This window comes from Schistocerca piceifrons, chromosome 2, assembly GCF_021461385.2.
Source record: "Schistocerca piceifrons isolate TAMUIC-IGC-003096 chromosome 2, iqSchPice1.1, whole genome shotgun sequence".
NCBI classification, from domain to species: domain Eukaryota; kingdom Metazoa; phylum Arthropoda; class Insecta; order Orthoptera; family Acrididae; genus Schistocerca; species Schistocerca piceifrons.
Window position 1 is genome coordinate 923,970,089 of NC_060139.1, and position 21,272 is coordinate 923,991,360.

Below are 21,272 nucleotides of genomic sequence, written 5' to 3' on the forward strand. Positions count from 1 at the left end.
CTTTCTAAACTGTGAGCAGTTCTACGATAACAAGAGTATGACTCGAGCCTCTAAACATGTTCCCCAAACTACCCCTTCTGCCTCACCACTGGATTGTACACGCTCGTTTCACTGTCCTGTCATCCACATATTAGGATATTTGACAAAAGCAGTTTTTCTGTACCACCGTTTCCAACACCCATTCACTTAACAACACTATATGCCGAGCACAACATTGTAGTAGGCACATAGCAATGGATAGATCATAATGTGCAGTGACAATTGTGGGGACAGTGTTGTTAAAGATACTTCTGAGATGGAAATGGCAAATTACTTAATAAATAGAGGTGGATATTTTTCTCTGCGTCTTAACGAGACTCTCAATCTCTCTCTTGTGTCACAAAACAAGGATCGTGTTAGAGCCACCTGCACTCCCATTTTTATTTAATATTGCACTTTAACATCTGACACTACACATCTCTGACTGTGTAATGGTACTGTTGGTTTATGAACGTGTGGTCTTCCTGCATACGCTGTCTTCTGGTTTTTTGGTTGGCGTAGAGTCATCCACTGAGAATTTAAATTGCCATGCACTGCGGTTATTTATACCTTGAAAATGGAAGCATGTTAAGTTGTCGAAGTATCGGCGATTGCTGGGAACCCAACGGGGCTACAGTTGCCTAAGTTTTTTAATTTTTCAGTAATGTGGAAGAATCTCAAATGTCTCGTGGGCTTATTTCGTGTTCAAGCAGATGACACTGGATTCTCCATCAAGAATGCTCAGAAACCAGCTTCGGAGAAACTGGTCCCTGAAGAGGACTAATCCAATGCCGTAACCCATGCCTGATAAACTTTACATCGCCGTGACATTACATCCTTCCAGTTGACGTGTATGCTGCAACCATGCAGGGCTAGAATCTTCGGTCTATCGTGTACAGCCAGTAAGAACAGTGGAGAGGCGCCTACTTGTCAGGCTGTCCTCCGGCCTCGGCTCCTTTCTCACAGACCAGCAGCTCTGTGGCGCCCTCTTCTTCTCTGTCGTCCCCACTCCTGCCTCTGTCCTCGTGCCCACCGCCAGCAGAGAGTCGGCTGCCGCCCTGCCGCCGTTGCCGCCCCTTGTCGGCGAGCCAGCGTAGCTGTGGCGCCAGCAGCGCCGGGTCCAGGCTGGTGGGCGACGTGGCACCTGTTGCGAAGCTGGCGGCGGCACCCACCAGCATCACCACCAGAGTGCCCAGCAGCGTGTAGTACATGTAGGACACGCGGAACAGCGCTGGAACCGAGCCTGTGGCTTCTGGCCTGTAAAGCAACAACAAACACACCTGGCGTGATCCCAGAGTAACGCTCAAACGTGGCTGAATCTCTGGTGTGCAGTATGTACTACAATTCACACTTATTATACACTTAGTAAGTAGCCTGTTTACATGTTTATACACTACTGGCCATTAAAATTCCTACACCACGAAGATGCCTTGCTACAGACGCGACATTTAACCGACAGGAAGAAGATTCTGTGATATGCAAATGATTAGCTTTTCAGAGCATTCACACAAGGTTGGTGACAGTGGCGACACCTACAACGTTCTGACATGAGGAAAGTTTCCAACCGATTTCTCATACACAAACAGCAGTTGACTGGCGTTGCCTGGTGAAACGTTGTTGTGATGCCTCGTGTAAGATCAGAAATGCGTACCATCCCGTTTCCGACTGTGATAAAGGTCGGATTATAGCCTATCGCGATTGCGGTTTATCGTATTGCAACATTGCTGCTCGCGTTGGTCGAGATCCAATGACTGTTAGCACAATATGGAATCGGTGGGTTCAGGAGGGTAATACGGAACGCCGTGATGGATCCCAAAGGACTCGTACCACTAGAAGTCCAGATAACAGGCATGGCTGTAACGATTGGTGCAGCCACGCCTCGATCCCTGAGTCAACAGATGGGGACGTTTGCAAGACATCAACCATCTGCACGAACAGTTCGACGACGTTTGCAGCAGCATGGACTATCAGCTCGGAGACTGTGGCTGCGGTTACCATTGACGCTGCACCACAGACAGGAGCGCCTGCGATCGTGTACTCAACGACGAACTTGGGTGCACGAATGGCAAAACGTCATTTTTTCGGAAGAATCCAGGTTCTGTTTACAGCATCATGCTGTTCGCATCCGTGTTTGGCGACATCGCGGTGAATGCACATTCGAAGCGTGTATTCGTTATCGCCATACTGGCGTATCACACGGCATGATGGGTGCCATTGGTTACACGTCTCGGTCTCCTCTTGTTTGCATTGACGGCAGTTTGAACAGTGGACGTTACGTTTCAGATGTGTTACGACCCGTGGCTCTACCCTTCATTCGATCCCTGCGAAACCCTACATTTCTGTAGGATAATGCACGACTGCATGTTGCAGGTCCTGCATGGGCCTTTCTGCATACAGAAAATGTTCGAATGCTGCTCTGGCCAGCACATTCTCCAGATCTCTCACCAATTGCAAACGTCTGGTCAATGGTGGACAAGCAACTGACTCATCACAATATGCCAGTCACTACTCTCGATGAACTGTGGTATCGTGTTGAAGCTGCATGGGCAGCTGTACCTGTACACGCCATCCAAGCCCAGTTTGACTCAACCCAGGCGTATCAAGGCCGTTATTACGGCCAGAGCTGGTTGTTCTGGCTACTGATTTCTCAGGATCTATGCACCCAAATGGCTTGAAAATATAATAACATGTCAGTTCTAGTGTAATATATTTGTCCAATGAATACCCGTTAATCATCTGCATTTCTTCTTGGTGTAGCAATTTTAATTGCCAGTAGTGTACATTGGCAGCGTGATACATCACACTAATAACTCTGACAGCGCTGTGCGCCCTCTATAAGAGACTCTGTGGCTGGTCGGACTCACAGTTAGAGGTAAATAGCCAGCAGTGTCAGTAGTTGGAAGTTAATAGCCAGTAGTGATGGCAGTTGGAGGTGAATAGCCAGAAGTGATGAAGGTTGGATGTTATTAGCTGGCAGTGGTGGAGGTTAGAAGTCTGAAGTTTCAGCAGGAGCGGACGGTCTAGACTTATGTCTGTCGTAGAAATTTAATTTTGTTGATGATTATTGGAACTGGATGTCACATTATTAAGGTAAAATTCGCTAAATACATTGTTTGCTCTACAACAAAATCTTTCCTTTGCTAACCACATGCCTTTTAATAGTTAGACCTTACAGTAGTTAGAATCTTTTTATTTAGCTTGCTGTATTGGTGCTTGCTGTATTGCTGTAGTTCGAGTAATGAAGATTTTCTGTGACGTAAGTGACTTATGAAAAGTATGGGTTATTGTTAGGATTTCTTCTCATTCAGGACCATTTTTTGTGTTATTTATTTGTGCAGTCAGATTGCGTATCGTTGTATATCGTGGACCATAAATGAATAGAATAACTTTGATCTGTATCTGTCAGGGAGAATTCTGTAGGTCAGCGTTGAAATGATAAAAATATAGCACAGTGATAGTACGTTCAATTTTATGCAACAGTTTAAGAACATTGAGTAAGCATGCAGGAGCTCAAGTAAAATATAATAGAAACTTTTCAACTTGCTTGGAGAACAAGCAACACACAGCCACTGCGCAGGTGTTTGGAAATCGGCCAGACACAGAGCCCATAATCTCTAGTCTGCGCGCCAGCAAACACACACACACACACACACACACACATACACACACACACACATACAAAGACAGACAGTTATACAACAGTAAGAAAAGGTTTGTCATAAGAAGTACTGCACAAAAATGTAGCACTGACCCCAGTCAATGCGGTGCTATGATTGGAAATCCTTACAAGTCTCTACAACACGATTCTATGCGCAGACTACAATAAAAACATGTGGAAAATCTACTAAGTCCTACTTTCCCTGAAACAATACACCTGCTTATAGCAGTTCATCAGTCTCTGTTTGCAGTTCTGCAACACCCTAATCCGTTTGCCCCCACCCCCCCCCCCCCCCATGCAGCCAAAAACAGCTCACCAGGAACAATGCCTTTCTTTTAACCATTATGCCTTCTATCCAAATTCCTCCTCTGACCCCATCTACCTCCTATATCTTCAACCTAACAGATAATCCACTTTTTTGTCGTCTTGACCACTGGAAACCCTAGAAATGATGGCATTCCACACCCCTCTTCAGATCCAGGCATACAAAAATCATATTAACTGCGTTCACTTATTGCATGATCTCTATCAGGCATGCCTGTTCACTATTAACAATATCAACTCCCGTATCTTCCATTTTCTTCAGGTGTATCCCAAAGCTTTGACCTCACTCCTCACATATGTTTCCAGCTGCTAAGTTTGTGTTCAGTCCATCTCAATTCACTCCAAACAGATACATCTAAATACAGGAGTATTTCGAATGACCCCATTTTAGAAATTTCGAGAATCCATATATCAGTACAATTCGAGAGACATGTAAGTTGCTGAGCCAAAACATAATGCCTTCTATTCAACAGCGTGTTGTTCCTATTTGCAACACAATGCAGCAGCGACTCTGCATTGCATGGGTTGGATGTGTAGGAATGTGGTACACAGAAACTGTGTTCATGTAGTCCGGAAACTGCCATGATGACTTCTGTTACTACCGCAGGTTCCATAAAAGCTTTATTCCATATCCCCTATAGCACAATACAGCTGCCATCAGCCCGCATCCACGGTGAGGTGAATATTTCCAGCAGCTGCTCACATAACAGCGTATCCAGATACGACCATAGGACTGGTGTAATAAGATAAGTGATTGATCTGATCAGGCGACACCTTTATATTGCCAAAGGTCCAATCTCAACGATCCGAGGCGCAGTGCGATAGCAACTGACGTAGTTTTTAGGTTAACACGTGCATACATGAGTATCATCTGACCCAGAACACCATGTTCAACAATGCACTTTTACCTCTATATCTACGTGACTTCTCTGCAGTTCACAATTAACCCTTGGGTGCATGAGTGTTAGGACCTATATTATTGCATGATGGGGGCCTTAGAAGTCGCCATTGAGATTTATATCTACGTTTATTACGAATACTTACTTTTATTTACGAGTGAATACAGTCTTACAAAACATATCCGTATTTATTTTAAATTAGGAAAACATTAAAGAAAATATCTGGGTATTAATTTCAGTGAAATAAATCCCCATTTAATCTCTACTAATCTTATTATTTTACCATATAATAACTTATATAAGCACTTATATAAATTAGAAACAGCGCCTTGGTGAGGTAAAACGCAAATCAGCGTGCACAAAGCATCCAAACACAAAATGAAAAGAAAGAAATTTCTAAGTTATAAATTATATAGCAACAAAAAAATTAAGCTACGCAGGAGTCTGTCCAAATAAATATTAGACTGCTTGTCACAAAGTTCTACACATTACTGGAAATAATCTTCACAAACAAGCACACTGTGTTCATTGAATACACAGTTAGTACAGTTGAACAACACTGATCGATTTTCCTTTCCAGTTAACGTGGACACAAAAAGCATCTCTTCTGGTCGTTTATCTTTGGTGGACAATACCCGTTTCCTAGCCCATTTTGAAGCCACTTCTAGCAAGTGCTTATAGGAGGAATCTTTGTATATCTGGAGTTTAGGGTCTGGGTTCTATATGTGGACGAATAAGTTCTAGGGCCAAGTCTTTTAAGAAAATCCTCTTTTATGTGATTTTCCATTTTGATATTCTGGATGTTGATTTGTGAATAAACAGAAAGCACTTATCACTGCAACATCCATTACATTAGCCTATGAAACAAACGTCATCTCATTGTCTATCTTTGACAAGTGCAAGTACGTGCCTTTTGGTCAAGAGAACTCACACCTGATTTTGTTTCGTTATAAAATATAATAATTTCTGGTTTCTTTTTTCAGTGAGTCTAATCAACCGCGGCGTCGTGATGCGTGGAATTTATTAGCATCACGCTCTTATTCTTATTTCATTACATAACTCACAATAGTGAAATCATCTCTGACTCAAAATGCTGAAGACAGAACAAGTTTTGTGTTACATGGTTTCATTTCATGTGGAATTTATTATTTGCTATGGTGAATACTACCGATTGCTGTAATTTTATGCTTCAACATATCTTGGAACAGGGAAACACTGGTAGAGTAGTTGTCCATCTTGATATTGGTTGAGCTTCCTCTAAGCGTCTTTGCCAGGGTGTTTACCACACGATCTGCAACATTAGCTTGACGAGGGTGACCTGGATTTTTCCTTGAGTACATTAGCTCATCTATAGCGTATGATGTCAAAGAGTCACACAGCCAGAATATCTCTATTCCATACTTTCCTGGTTTGCTTGCAATAAATTGTAGAAATCTGCAACGCACTCCGAAAGACACTAGCTGCTCATCTGTTGTGAAATTCTCACCTGGATGAAATTTTTGTCTACAGTTGTTTGTGAATAGTTCACACTCGTTGGAGAAAGCTGGCATAGTAGAATCTTAGCTTCTAGCTTGTCGGGTGTGTCGTCTGTCACCGAACCTAATGGCTCTTCTTATTTCTTAACACCTGTCTATAGAAGAAGTTGCCATTTGAACTGGTCTGCCAGTAGAGTTGTGAAATAATTTTCTTATAGAAACATCACAGATTCTGTACCTGTCAGCTAATTGGAAAATCCCTAGAAATGAATTGATTTCTTTGTTTGTAACATTACACAATATTTGATCTGTTGTAACTGCTGAGCGTCCTCCTTCCAGGTTTTTACCATGAGCTATTTCATCCACAATATTATATCTGATGAAGTAACTTCAAGCATATTTTGGCGTCTGTGTATTTGTTCCCCTAACATGATCTGAAGAAACTTTCACTACATTGTGAGTAAGCATTTTGCTAGAAGGAGGTAGTGATTTGCTCCACTGAGTTACATCGTAACTGATAAAAAAGCTACCAGTTTGGGCAGCACTTGCTATATTATTTGCATTTTAAGGCTGGGTTAAGCTTGGTATATTATTTATGTTTGCAGGCTGCGGTGTACTTGATACATTATTTAAGTTTGCAGGCTTCGTTGTATCAGTAGGCCAAGCTATCCTTGGTAAGCCTACGTCACTTACATCCCAAGAGTCATCACAAATTTCTTCAGATTCTGAGCTGTCCGACGTATGTCTATAAACAGTATCAGTTTCATATTCGGAAGCAGTACTAGATTCACATTTGTCCAACCATTCAGAAATAATCGTTGAAACGTTTGGCTCATTTAAATTCGTAATGTAAATAAGTTTTCTTTTACGAGACGTACTAGATGATTCCATAATGTAAGTAACGAACGTTTCTTGGTTAGAAGGAAAGTCTAAATACTTTAGAGAAAAAGAGAAGAAAGAAAAACAGAGAGAATAACAAACATAATTACTTACATCAGTTACGAGAACGTTTCAATTCCGAGGTCAAGTTCAACTATGAGCATGGAGTCCATTATTGTTATTGCTAGAGCCTAGCAAGTGAAACAATTGCTAGTATAAAATCATTACAGTTATCAACATTCATAGGCTGGCAGAAAATCGTTTGCTAAAGCATTAGATTACAATAGGCCTGAAAAGGCCTGGTCATGCATTACGTGCACAGCATTAAGAAAATACTTTTTTCATACAATGTTTGCCATATTTAACAGTTTTATCATGTTTCTTAATCCCAAACGTATTTTTAAGTATTACATAATATAGGGAACAACTACATATGATTTCAATACGATTAAAGGGACGATTACGTCACTCTCGGGCCTGAGGGGCCCCTATCATGCATGTAGAGGATCATCGAACCACCTTCAAGCTGTTTCTCTTCTAGTCCACTTTCGAAGAGTGCACAAGAGAAACGAATGATTTAATCTTTCCATTTGAGCTCTGATTCCACTGTCCCACAACCACTTCTCCTATGAATCTCAGTCTGGCACTTGCTTTTTATTTTATTTGTTTTATGTGGTCATTTCACTTAAGGTCGCTCTGGATACATACTCCTAAATATTTTACGTTATTTTCTGTTTCTAGCAATTTGTCACGTAGCTGGACTTCTTTTCGTATGCAAATATGTCGCATTAATTGCGTTCAGTGTCGTCTGCCAGCTCCTGCGTCATTCATCAAACCCCTGCAGGTCATTCTGCAAATCGTTACAGTCTTCTGACGTTCCTACCTTCTTATAGACAACCACATCACCTGTGGACAGTCTTAAAAAGCTTCCAACGCATTCTACTAGATTATTGATACCCATTCTGAACAATAACAGTCCTGCTAAATTTCTTGGGGTACTTACGACATTAACTTTAGCAGCCGTTGATTTTGTACCGTTGAGACAGACGCGCTGAGCTCCTTCTCCAAGGATGTTCTGAATGCACTAGAAAATCTGGTCCGATGTTGGATAAGCTCGATTTTTTTTCCTTAAACGGCATTAAGGGACGTGTCAAAAGCATTCCTGAAGTCGAGAAACATGACATCAACCTGAGCGCCTATGATTACAGCGCTGTGGATAGCATAGAGAAACAAAGCTAAGTTGGTTTCTCAAGACCTCAGTTTGAGAAAGAATATAATTTTTATATAGGACACTTTTATTCTTCAAATACGTTATGAGCATAAAAGATTTCCCATAAAGCTACAGTAGATTGACGTCAGCGATATAGTTGCATGCATATGTCCTATCACCCTTTCTGAAACAAGAACGAACTGCGCTTTTTTCCAGCCGGTAGGTACCCTTCGTTGGTCCAGCGACCTACGATAAATTGTTGCTGGAAAGGGAACGAGTTCTTTGGCATAATTTCTGTAGAATCTTATAGATAGCTTATCTGGTGCTGATGCCTATCCACCATAAAACTAGTTGTTTTTTCTTCATTGCGTGTTCACTTAACTCAATATCTATCATTTTTAAGTTCGTACGATGATTGAAATGAGCGACCGTTTACGATTTTAGGCGGTGAAAAAATTTTGGAAGACCGAATTCAGTATTTCGCTCTTCACTATGTTATTTTCCATTTCGGTGCTGTTACGGTAACAGAATTATTGAATACACCATTTCGAAGCTCTTACAAAGTAGGCTAGACTAATACCTCCTAGGGATTTTAGTCACGTCGGGTGACAAAATTTTATTCGCAATGTCAAGTTTAATGATACTGGTGTGATACGCATAAGCTAAGTATTTCATCCCGGACTTAAAAGCTCATGTTGCATTTGGTGCTAATCGTATTTCAGAGCCAGTATTTAAGGTAACTACCCGTTAGAAAGTAGCGCAAGAAGCCTTTCGTTTTAATATCCCTGCGTAACCGATGACTAAAGAATAGCTCGTGCACTTAAGTCGCTTTACCGCACATATTAGACTTCTCATTATTACAATACTTCCAGGGGTGAGAATGTATAACTACTCAAATCATTTGGACGATACACGAAATATGTGTTGAGCATATGTGTCACACAAATATGGTACAACGAATTAAGTAAGTTTTAGCGAAGAACCGCCTCGCTATTGAAAATAGGGTGAAGTATAACTGCACCAAGTGTTTAAAACACCTATCGAGATCCAGCTACATGGTTCAGATGTCTCTGAGCACTGTGGGACTTAACTTCTGAGGTCATCAGTCCCCTAGAACTTAGAACTACTTAAACCTGACTAACCTAAGGACATCACACACATCCATGCCCGAATGCCCGAGGCAGGATTAGAACCTGCGATCGTAGCGGTCTCGCGGTTCCAGACTGTAGCGCCTAGAACGGCTCGGCCACTCCGGCCGGCCCGGCTACATGATCAGCTGATAAATAAAGACAGCGATTTCCAGCTAAGTAAGGCCTTGAGCATGCTCAATGTACAATGACGATCAGCTGGAATGTCGAGTCACGTCATGGTAGCTCAAGAACTGAGATCTCACTATGTAGACGTGCCTCCTCCATGTCAGTCGCGTACCGAGCCCTGCGGTGGCAGCAGAAAGACTGTGATTGGCTGCTGTTCTGCTGTGGACTTCCGCGTCCACCTCGCCAGCTGAGCCGTCCAAGGATACTGCAGACCTAAGTGCGACAGTGTGAGCGAAGGGATGCATAATAGATTTTCCAGCGGAAGGCAAATAAATCATTTGGGGAGCGGTAGAAGTTGGCAACAAACTTCCCGAAATATCGCCCCATTTGGACGAAGCCATCTGACTAATTTACCCGATGTTCCCCGAATGGAGTCTGACAAGCGAACTGAATGCAGAGCAGTCATTGCGCGACTGAGTCGGCTCCTTCCCTACCCCACGAAACAAGCTCATGGCTGCTGCGCATGCAGCCGCCACAGCTCAAGGTACGCATCGCCGATTGCACAGCGCCGGAGTTACCTGGGAGTGGTGGCGGCAGCGGCCGAGGCGATGACGGCCGTGACGTTGGCGGAGCAGCCCTCCACGGAGACGGGCAGCCGCGGGTATTTCATCAGCCCAGTGGTGAAGGCGTGCTGCGCGCCCACCATCATCACCATCACCAGCAGCATCCCAGCCGCAGACCCGATCACAGCGCCCTGCGACATACCAGATAGGGTGAGCCTCACATATATCCTACCGTTTGCGAGAATGTGAGTCACGGATGACTTTAATAACGAAACGGTTCCTACTCAAACATGAACTCATAGTTTTCCAAATGTACAAGAGTTGCCCAGAAAGTAACGCACCGCATTTTCTTTTTCTCAGCCGGAAACAATGCTATGAAAACGAAACGTTAATACCTATTTACTGGAAGTCTCATGAATGAGCTTCAGTCCCCGTTAGCTGAGTGGTCAGCACGGCGGAATGCCACGCCAAGGGGCCCGGGTTCGATTCCCGGCTGGGGCAGGAGATTTTCTCCGCTCAGGGACTGGGTGTTGTGTTGTCCTCATCATCATTTCATCCCCATCTCCGACGCGCAAGTCGCCCAATATGGCGTCGAATGCAATAAGCACTTGCCCTCGGCGGCCGAACTTCCCAGAATGGGGGACTCCCGGCACACAATGCCTTACGCTCATTTCATGTCATGAGTGTGCGCGCCAAGTTTCCGTCACTTCCGCCAGATAGCGTAGCTCTAGGACAGTTTCAAAATGGCGTCTGTTGGTGACGTACGCTACAAGCAACGCGCCGTCACTGAGTTATTGATTTTATCCCTACAGAGAAACAAACTGTGGAGAACATTGACAAACGCTTGTGAAAAGTCTATTGAGCATCTGCGGTCGATACAAGCACAGTTAGTCGCTGATCAGGGAGGGTGAGGTCGTCAGAGCCGCGCGGGATTAGCCGATCGGTCTGAGGCGCTGCAGTCATGGACTGTGAGGCTGGTCCCGGCGGAGGTTCCAGTCATCCCTCGGGCATGGGTGTGTGTGTTTGTCCTTAGGATAATTTAGGTTAAGTAGTGTATAAGCTTAGGGACTGATGACCTTAGCAGTTAAGTCCCATAAGACTTCACACACATTTGAACATTTTTTTTTTTTTTTTTTGAGGCCGTTAGAAACCGGTTTGGCTGAGCTCCACGATTTGCTGCTGGAGGGGAGACCATGCACGGCTGTCACACCTGACATGTTGCAGAGAGCTGATGTTGTCATTCGCGAGAAGGGACGCATTACGACTCGGCCGTTGACGCTGCATCTGTCAGTCAGCAAAGAAAGTTCACACAGTGACACACTGGCTTCGCCACCAAGACAAGGATTGGTACCGACAGGGCATACATGCTCTAGTTTCGCCCTGGAGGAAGGCCGTAAAACGGGATGCAGATTACGTAGAAAAAGAGGGTGAATAGATAAAACACCATTATTTAGTGTTTGTAATTCTCAGCACGTTCAATAAAGAATTGTTGAAGGAAACAATCCGGTGCAATACTTTCTGGGCAACACTCGTAGCGTCCCTAGCCATTAAAAAGAGTTGATACAATGAGATTAAATTGTTTTCAACGTTGGGATTCGAAACGAAACTTCTACTCGTCGATGGAATACTTCTTGCTAAATACGCAGTCGGAACATAGCTCACATTCAACATTCTTCAATCTAGGATTTCCTGTCCTATACTATTACTAGCTCTGGTCTAAGTCGGAAATAAATAGTGTGTGTGCAAAAGCTACTGCAATAATTCAGATACAAGTAATTTTTCTGCTGGGCGTGCAGTAACCCACAGATAATTTTCGTGGTGGGACGACCTCTAGCAAACAGTAAGTGAACTCACAGACATATGGAGCGCCCGTTACTGAATCCTAGCAAGATCAGATTGAGTCAGGAGGCAGAAATCGCAGTATCACGCCAGCTCAATGTCAGCACAGCATACAGTTCCACCTTGATGACGGTGACGAGCAGATCTGCGTCAGAGGTAGCTGCGTAGCACATCAAGTGTTATACAAAGCCCTAAGCAGTCACAACGCTTTTCCAGTATTGTTTCAGAAATAAACAAATGAAAAGTCATTGCTACGGCAGAGACACAACGGTAACGTCTCTGACGCCATTGCAGAGCATATATACATTTATATCGAAACGAACTAACATATTTCTTATAAGAGGACAGTATTCAATAGTATTCACTGCAACTCCCTCTTTCTCTCTCTCTCTCTCTCTCTCTCTCTCTGACAGTTGTACTCTTCCTTAGAACCTATTGTGAAATAGCTCTTACTATTAACTATCGTCGTTCTTTTTATCAGACTTTCATATTCTCAACTAACATTTGTAGTAATACACAAAACATTCACGACTATACGTGCATTTCTATTTTAATTTTACATTATTATCATTATTATTATTATTATTGCCATTATTATAACTGTTACTGCTATTGCAATTACTATTTGTGTTATTATGCTGAAACATGACTCTCTAATCAATGTCAATATGTAGAAACTTCACAAAACGCTGTTACAAAAGCGACGTATGTACACTCACGTTTAGACTAAACAGAACACCTTGAACGACTAGGATAGGAACGTTCATATCCATAGCACATATACATTAGCAGAAATGATTAGGATTTCAGTCACCTCGGTTCGGCATGTATAGCGTTGACTTGTAGGCACAGGATCTGCCATTGGCTGTCATAAAACCGGTTCCATGCGTGATGGCACCGGTGAGTATAAGGCGCGAATAGCGTCCTGTGGTACAGTCATCCAGGCTGCGTTCACCTAGTTCCAAAGTTCATCTCTCGTGGTTGCTATTTGGTCACAGGGCTGCATCTGTCGTTCACCATATCCTACATATTTTCGACTGGTGACAAGTCTGGCGAGCGAAAAGTCCGGTAATCTGACAAGGTTCGGCAAAAGGCTGACATCCCGTGACACCAAGAAGGCCCATGTTCATGCAGCAAGATGTAGACGTGCATTGCCTTGCTAAAAATGACGTCTGGGGCGTTGTGCGGAAAGGTTATGGCTACGAGTTGCAGGATGTCATTCACGTGGGTAACACTGGTAACAGTGCCCCAGACGCGCATCATTTGTGATTTTTAGTTGCACCCAATTGCACCCCACACCACAAGGCCTCGAGTCGATGCTGTTAGTCTTGTGCAAATACAGTCACTGTGATCCCGCAACCCCGTCTGCGGCGGACCAAAACCTGGATTCGTCCGAAAACAATATGTGATTTCTATTTTTAATTCTTATTTAAATTTTGCATGTCTAGTTCCGTAGGGCCAAATTGAGGAGCAAATTTCGAAAGTCATGCTACGTGTTAGCACATGAAATTGCAACGTGAAAGTAATAAAACTAAACTCCGCCCGAACAGGTCCTGAAGGCCTAACGGTACCGACCAGCCGCCGTGTCATCCCAAGCCCACAGGCGTCACTGGATGCGGATATGGAGGGACATGTAGTCGGCACACCGCTCTACCGGCCCTATGTCGGTTTACGTGACCGGAGCCGCTACTTCTCGATCAAGTAGCTCCGCAGTTGGCATCGCTAGGGCTGCGTCCACCCCGTTTGCCAACAGCGCTCAGTAGACCGAATGGTCACCCTTCTAAGTGCTAGCCGTTCCTGACAGTCCTTAACTTAGGTGATCTGACGGAAAACGGTGTTACCACTGCGGCAAGGCCGTTGGCATAAAACTAATTACAGGTAACATAAAATGTTTATGAATCCAAAAAAAGACAAGTTGTAAGTTTATGTAAACACAGTCAACAATATTACACAGGAATTAACTTAACTGTTCAAGTATCTCCTCGACAGAATAGAAGGAGTAACCTATGAGAAAAGTCGACAGCTTCGATTTGATAGCGTCTTGATTTCTGCCAAGACTTTTGAATGTTTATGGTAGCTTGTTGAAAAGGGATGCAGCATTATACTGCACATTTGTCTGCACAAGAGTCAAGGGCGTTCGATGCAAATGCAGAATGGATTTCTGCCGAGTATTAATCGAGTGAAAGCTGCTAATTCTTGGGAGTAAGCTGATATTATTAACAAGACACGGCAGTAGAGAATATATGTATTGAGAGACCAATACCAAAATACCCGGACTAATGAACAGGGGTCGACAAGAGGTTCGCGAACTTACACTAATTATTGCCCGCACTGCCCGTTTGTGAGCCAAAAATATCCTTTGAGAATGGGAAGAGTCGCCCCAAAATATAATACCATACGTCATAAGCGAATGAAAATAAGTAAAGTAGACTACTTTTGTGTCGAACTATCACCTACTTCAAATACCTTTCGAATAGTAAAAATGGCAGCGTTAGGTCCTTGAACAAGATCCTGAACGTGAGTTTTCCACGACAGTTTACTATCTATGACAACCAAGAAATATGAACTGTTCTCTTTCACTAATCATATGCCATTCCTGTCCCCAGTGACGTCCTTCTATGCACCATTGCCGTCTAGCATGTTTCTGTGCATTCGTCAGAGGTACGTGGAGAAGCGGAAGACGCACACATAGCCCATACCGAAATAAACGGCGACGGACAGTCATCTCTGAATGTGTAGGATGTGTACCACTGAAACTTCCTGGCAGATTAAAACTGTGCTGGACCGAGACTCGAACTCGGGACCTTTGCCTTTCGCGGGCACGTGCTCTACCATCTGAGCTACTCAAGAACGACTACCGCCTCATCCTCGCAACTTTACTTCTGCCAGTACCTTGTCTCCTACCTTCCAAACTTTACAGAAGCTCTCCTGCGAATCTTGCAGAACTAGCACTCCTGAAAGAAAGGATATTGCGGAGACATGGCTTGACCAGAGCCTGGAGGATGTTTCCAGATTGAGATTTTCACTCTGCAGCGGAGTGTGCGCTGGTACGAAACTTCCTGGCAGATTAAAACTGTGTGCTGGACTGAGACTCGAACTCGGGACCTTCGCCTTTCGCGGGTAAGTGCTCTATCACCTGAGATACCCAGTACGTCGTCTCCTACCTTGCAAACTTTACAGAAGCTCTCCTGTGAACCTTGCAGAACTAGCACTGCTGAAAGAAAGGATATTGTGGAGACATGGCTTAGCCACAGTGCACACTCGGCTGCAGAGGGAAAATCTCAGTCTGTGTTCCACTGTTCCACTATTGCACCAGAGCCGAGGAGGACGTAGTTCTGTCCTGCAATGCCATTTGAGTGTGATGTCAATTTTCGCGGGTTAAGGTCTAGTTGATACGGCCTGACACATCTCACATCTTGTCTTGTTCTATGGCCTTCCGTGAACCATTCTGTACAGATCCGTTACACTGCTGAAATACTTTGTCCCGAAAGAGCAGCAGTGTCCCGGATGAATGCATCACATTCCCTCATGCCAATAACTGGTCTTCTTCCAAACTCACTGATTAGACGGTACGGTTCAGATATATATCTACGAGGTATCCCGCACGTCTGCTGAAGTGAAACTGATCTGTTACTTTCGGTTCATAGCGACAACGAGAGGCACAGTCTAGTTTTACTGGATGGTGTTGTTGCGCCGCGATATCGTTTTTGACCTTGAATCCGCGTGCTAATCATTTCTGCAGAACATACTAATGTACAGGTACTGTCAATATGAAGTCCAATCTCTAGTCGTTCAGGGCGTTCTGGTTTTTCTGAACATGAGTGTATAAATAAAGCAATAAAATAAATAAATAAATATCCTCGTTGAGAAATGCTGTGACTGACGTAACTTCCCTCTTGTGTGTGTTAGGGGCGGAATGTTGTGAGAGAGAAAAGAAAAGAGAGAGAGAGAGAGACAGAGATTGCAAGAATGCTAGTTCAATTCTAAATCACTCGAAACGCAAATTTCTCTTCAGCAACGATTATTAAAGATTGTAATGGTTTATGAAACAGAAAGCTATGGATGATAACTGTACCGAAATTGTCACATCCCAAAAATACTGTCTGATCGAATCCAAACTTAGGGGATGTGTAGGACAGTATACCAATAGCAGATAATTTTAAATTGCCGACATAAGGCACATAGGAAGCCCACATGAGTATGGATGGTCAGCGTTTGGCCAAGCTCTTCAGCTATTTATCCGCGACACAAAGTGGAAAAACCTGAATACAAGGGACTTAATGAAATGAATGATTGTGGTGTGTGGTGGCTGGTAGAATTAGTACTTGTTAATAATATTTTGTTTGTTATGTAGAAAAGATGCATTTCCCGGCCGATGCACCATTTGTGGGGCGGCTGGTAGAATTACTACTTGTTAGTAATATTTGGTTTATAATGTAGAAAAGATGCATTTTCCGGCCGATTAACCATATGTGGGGCGGCGGGTGGAATTAATTGTTATATAAATGTTCCTATTATTTATGCTGTCTTTTGCCGTTCTCAACACTGGCTCTCTAATTACAATATTGGCAACCACAAAGTGATTAGCAAAACATGAAGCCTGTAATTAGAATTCCTAGTACCCACTTCATCTGAGAAATACACTTATAGCTACAGCTTATAGCTCTGAGGAATTAGGAGATTGTCTGGGATTCATAATCAAAAACGATCCTGTAAAAACGTTCGCTATATTCTGAATGTCAAAGATAAAAAAAAAAAAGAATCCACACAATCCAACTACCAGAGCAGTTCAGAGTCTAATGCGCTGATGTAGCTATAACTGTCCAAATTAAATGTTTAAGTGAATGCTCGCCATAATTTGATGATAATGTTCATCAAACGCCACGCTATATAACGGTAGAATGTCTGTCCCGCGGCGGCACGTGAAAATACGACATACGCAAACTGAAGATAGATCATTAAAGTCATCCCAGAATTAACACTTCACTCGAAAATGATTTCATGGTTACGCGTATCCCGAGTAACTTATTACGGCATACGAGGCTGTTTATAGCAATGATACCGACGCGACGCGACTCCCGGCACAGGTGGTGTGCTATTCAGCGTCTGGAGAGAACTGGGGCCTTTTCCTCGCACAGCGTTATTATATAAAAACCCGCGGTGCGGACGGCTAAGGGAACGCCTGATCAAATCGGCTCTCCCGACTAGCCGCTGGGCTAGTAATGCACCACTTTAAGTTATCGAATAAATAATTGCTTCCTTTTCTGATGGCCGATGAAGCTCTCAATTTAAATGTGCAATCAGCACACAGGTAAGTAATCATAATAAAAGTCTGACGTGGCTAAGTCAAATATTTAAGGCGAGAGAATTAATTTAATTACACTACACGCAGTAGACGAGCTCTGAACTTGCCCTTTGGAGATACGCTATCGCTATAGTTTTATAGTTATTCAAGTGAAACTTCTCACATCTTTATGATTATAGCGGATCTCCCTTCTACTTAAATTTAAACATCCTAGCCTTATTTATTCGCCTACTTAATCTATCTTGCATCCTTAATTTTTAAAACAAAGACCAGAAAATTATGAATTTCAACTAAAATTTTAATTCGTGAGATCCTGAATACTTTTTCTACCAAATTATTATGAAAAAGGAATCTAAATATAATTTTTTAAGTTTCTAGCTCTTTTCTGTTGCGCCAATGATTTTTACACAAAAACATCCAAATTTTGAAAATGATTAAAGTTATTGAACTGATATTTAACACATATTGATTTAGTATTACTCCTGACGTGTTAGAAACGTTTCAGGTTATTTACTTGATTTTTAAAATATTGCCCAACATTTATGACGTCAGAGCTAGTTACAGCGGACTGGCTGGCACACAATGGACAGACTGATGTGAATTTATTACGGCGTGAGTAGGCTGCTTCCCTACAGTGGGGAAACAATGATTGGAAGGAGCACGTAATCTGATCACAAGAGTGAATGATCGCAATGTTGTAGTAATGAAACCTACATACAGTTTAGTCCAAATTTCGTGCTGGACGAAATTTGGAGGTTCTGTGTCCATTACTGTACGTCGCATCCTGCATGCTAGATTAATACTGAGCATGTAATTTCGCCGGCCTCCCTTCGTCCAAGAACAGATTGTAACAGACACAGGGACTCTGCCGGTGTATTGGTGGGTTTTCGGAGGAAACTCCTTTCATCCAATCCTCATGTGATGGACGCGTAAACATCGGAGACTACTGCTATGGTCAGAATCTGGTAAATTTCCGTTTTCAGCCCCACAGGAGGATAAATGTTAAATGATATGTTTCCATGAGGCACTTTCTCTGATCTAGGAGCGTACGCGTCAAGAGTAATCTTTACAACAAAGTCCAGAGGGAGGTCTTAGTCACTTCCTATGTTTCAAGCAACTTTACCTGTCACATTTCATCAGAAGATCTCCTTACCACATACGGTGAGTGATGATAGCTGCCGCTTTCCTACTGTGCTACTCACTTTTCCGATTTTGTTGTCCTTGCTGCTAATGGTTTCTCTTGGTGAGCTGACTGCCATGACCCAGCAGCCACTGAAGAAGCTTTGTGGAATCACATAGAAAGAACATTCCCCAGAAATGTGCCCCTGATCTTTTGGAGACAGCAAAGGACCTGGAAGAGCAGCTGAACGGAATGGACAGTGTCTTGAAAAGAGGATATAACATGAACATCAACAAAAGAAAAACGGAGATAATGGAATGCAGTCGAATTAAATCGGGTGAAGCTGCGGGAATTAGATTAGTAAATGAGACGCTTAAAGTAGTAAAGGAGTTTGGCTATTTCTGGAGAAAAATAACTGATGATGGTCGAAGTAGAGAGGATACAAAACGTAGACTGCCAATGGCAAGGAAAGCGTTTCTGAAGAAGAGAAATTTGTTAACATCGAGTAAAGATTTAAGTGTCAGGAAGTCGTTTCCGAAAGTATTTGTACGGTTTGTGGCCATGTATGAAAGTAAAACGTGGACGATAAATAGTTTAGACAAGAAGAGAAATGAAGCTTTATAAATGTTGTGCTACTGAATAATTCTAAAGGTTGGATGGGTAGATCACATAACTAATTACAAGGTATTGAATGGAATTGAAACAGAAGAGAAATTTGTGGCACAACTTGACTAGAAGAAAGGATCGGTTGGTAGGGCTTATTCTGAGGCAATCAAAGGATCACCAATTTAGTATTGGAGGGAAGCGTGGAGGGTAAAAATCGTAGAGGGAGACCAAGAGATGAACACTCTAAACAGATTCAGAAGGATGTAGGTTGCAGTAGGTACTGGGAGATGAAGAACCTTGCACAGGATAGTGTAGCATGGAGAGCTGCATCAAACCAGTTATCTCTGGACTGAAGACCACAACAACAAAACTTTTGAATTTCATGCCAGTCTCGCCAGCAGCACAGGTGACTTTCTGACTTACTGAATTCCTTGGAACATTGCTAAACATTTATGCATTATCGTATTCTTCTTTCCATAAATGTCTCTGGTGATATCTGACAAACTTTGCAACACGTGCACCCACCTATGCACTGGTCTCAGAAACCGACACCATCTCTGTGTTTCAAGAGCGTAATAAAGGGTGGGTGGTGGTCTGATGAGGTGGAGGGAGAGGGGAGAACCTTACAGTTTGTTACAATCTCTCCTCGCATTCCCTTTCCAAATTTAGCATGTCACAACGGCAGTTTTAATATTTTACGGATACTTACGATTATAACACTAACTACGTAATATGCAAAACTGAAGGTTGGTAGTAACTTTCGCTTGACGTGTAACTGAAACTGGGGCCGTACACTCAAATAACTGCTACAGTCCAGAACAAAAAGACATCTGAAAGAAAAAAATTGTGTGATGAATAGAAATGAGTTTTTATTTAAAAACAGTTCCTACACTGAAGTCACCGAGATTCAAGATGGTCCCCCGGTCTTAACAAAAAGCGGGACATGTTTCTTAATAGGGTGTGTGGTCGCCCCACACAGCACGTGCTGCTGTGCAAAACCGCAAGGTTGATAAGGAGTTGTTGTCGTTTGAGTTCCATTGGCCCACCAGCGCGATTTACAGCTGTTGGTTATGTAATCATAGGTTCAATGGAACATCAGTTAAGAAAAAATCAATGTTTGAAAAACATTTGGCAGAATCATTTAGAAGCACATGTACCGTGCAGCTGATTTAAGAACTATAGCAGCAGCAAACTCTTTCGACTATTACAGCATCAGAATTTACGGGACAGAAAACTGAAGTGTACATTGACCATTATCAATATTTCAGTCAGCACTACGACTCTGAACGCAGGTCTGCAATCCATGTCTGTGCAGATGTCTATGTGAGGAAATTCTGTTTGTCACTTTGGCGTTCACTCTAGGAGCCAGTGTACATAATGACGACTGGCAATGAGGCGTCTTACATTGTCTGTCTAGGCTTTCCTTACGGTAAATGTAAGTTTTTTATGTGGGCAATAGCAGGTTGATGTATACCTTGCTAAAGAAATTAGAAGACGTTTGCGGTAAAATATTCTACAAAATTCGTAGAGTCCGCTTGTGGCTGCTAATCCTCATTTATTATGAAATCAAAGTTTAACTAGTTTCGCGATAATGAATCACATCTTCAGGTTAAATTCCTGTGACTTGTCTGTCCTAAGAAAAAAGCACCTTATCGTTGCCATTTTCGAGGCTCTTGTGTTTCACGTTATCAGAAGTGAGCTGCGAAATGTGGAAACTGATATTTGTAAGTATATAGGAAGTTTCACTAAATTTTATTTTTTGAGGGAAGAGGAGGGAGACTGTCAAGACTCTCTTAAATCCGCATGTAGATGCCGAGTTGATCTAATAAGGAAATAGTCCAGTTCGGCTTGTAAAACACACCTTGAAATGTTTCGCACAGGAAAAATACACCGAAAGAAATGCATCTTAGCTGCTAAGGTGCACTGCAAGTATTCAAACAAATTTAAAGTTTCTCTATTTTGCCATGCAACGAACCGCTCATAACAACGGTTTGAACAGCATTTCCTGTTTAAAAAGCGCGATCCGGCGAATAAGCAGACACAGCTGTGATGCGACAACGTAATGCTGCGCAGCGCAAAACTCCAAAGTCCACATGCAAGAATTTTGAGCACTTGAATCA

General features: G+C 42.8%; 1 protein-coding gene across 1 annotated transcript in view; it reads right to left on the bottom strand.

The window, feature by feature from the left end:
- Positions 1-941: 941 nt before the first annotated feature.
- The window catches only part of LOC124775989 (sodium-coupled monocarboxylate transporter 1-like), a 150,717-nt gene continuing 130,386 nt past the window's right edge, over positions 942-21,272 (bottom strand). The window contains exons 12-13 of the mRNA XM_047250830.1: positions 10,298-10,473; positions 942-1,275 (exon numbers count right to left, since the gene is read on the bottom strand). Coding sequence (XP_047106786.1) covers positions 942-1,275; positions 10,298-10,473 — 510 coding nt within the window. The remainder of the gene's footprint in view (positions 1,276-10,297; positions 10,474-21,272) is intronic.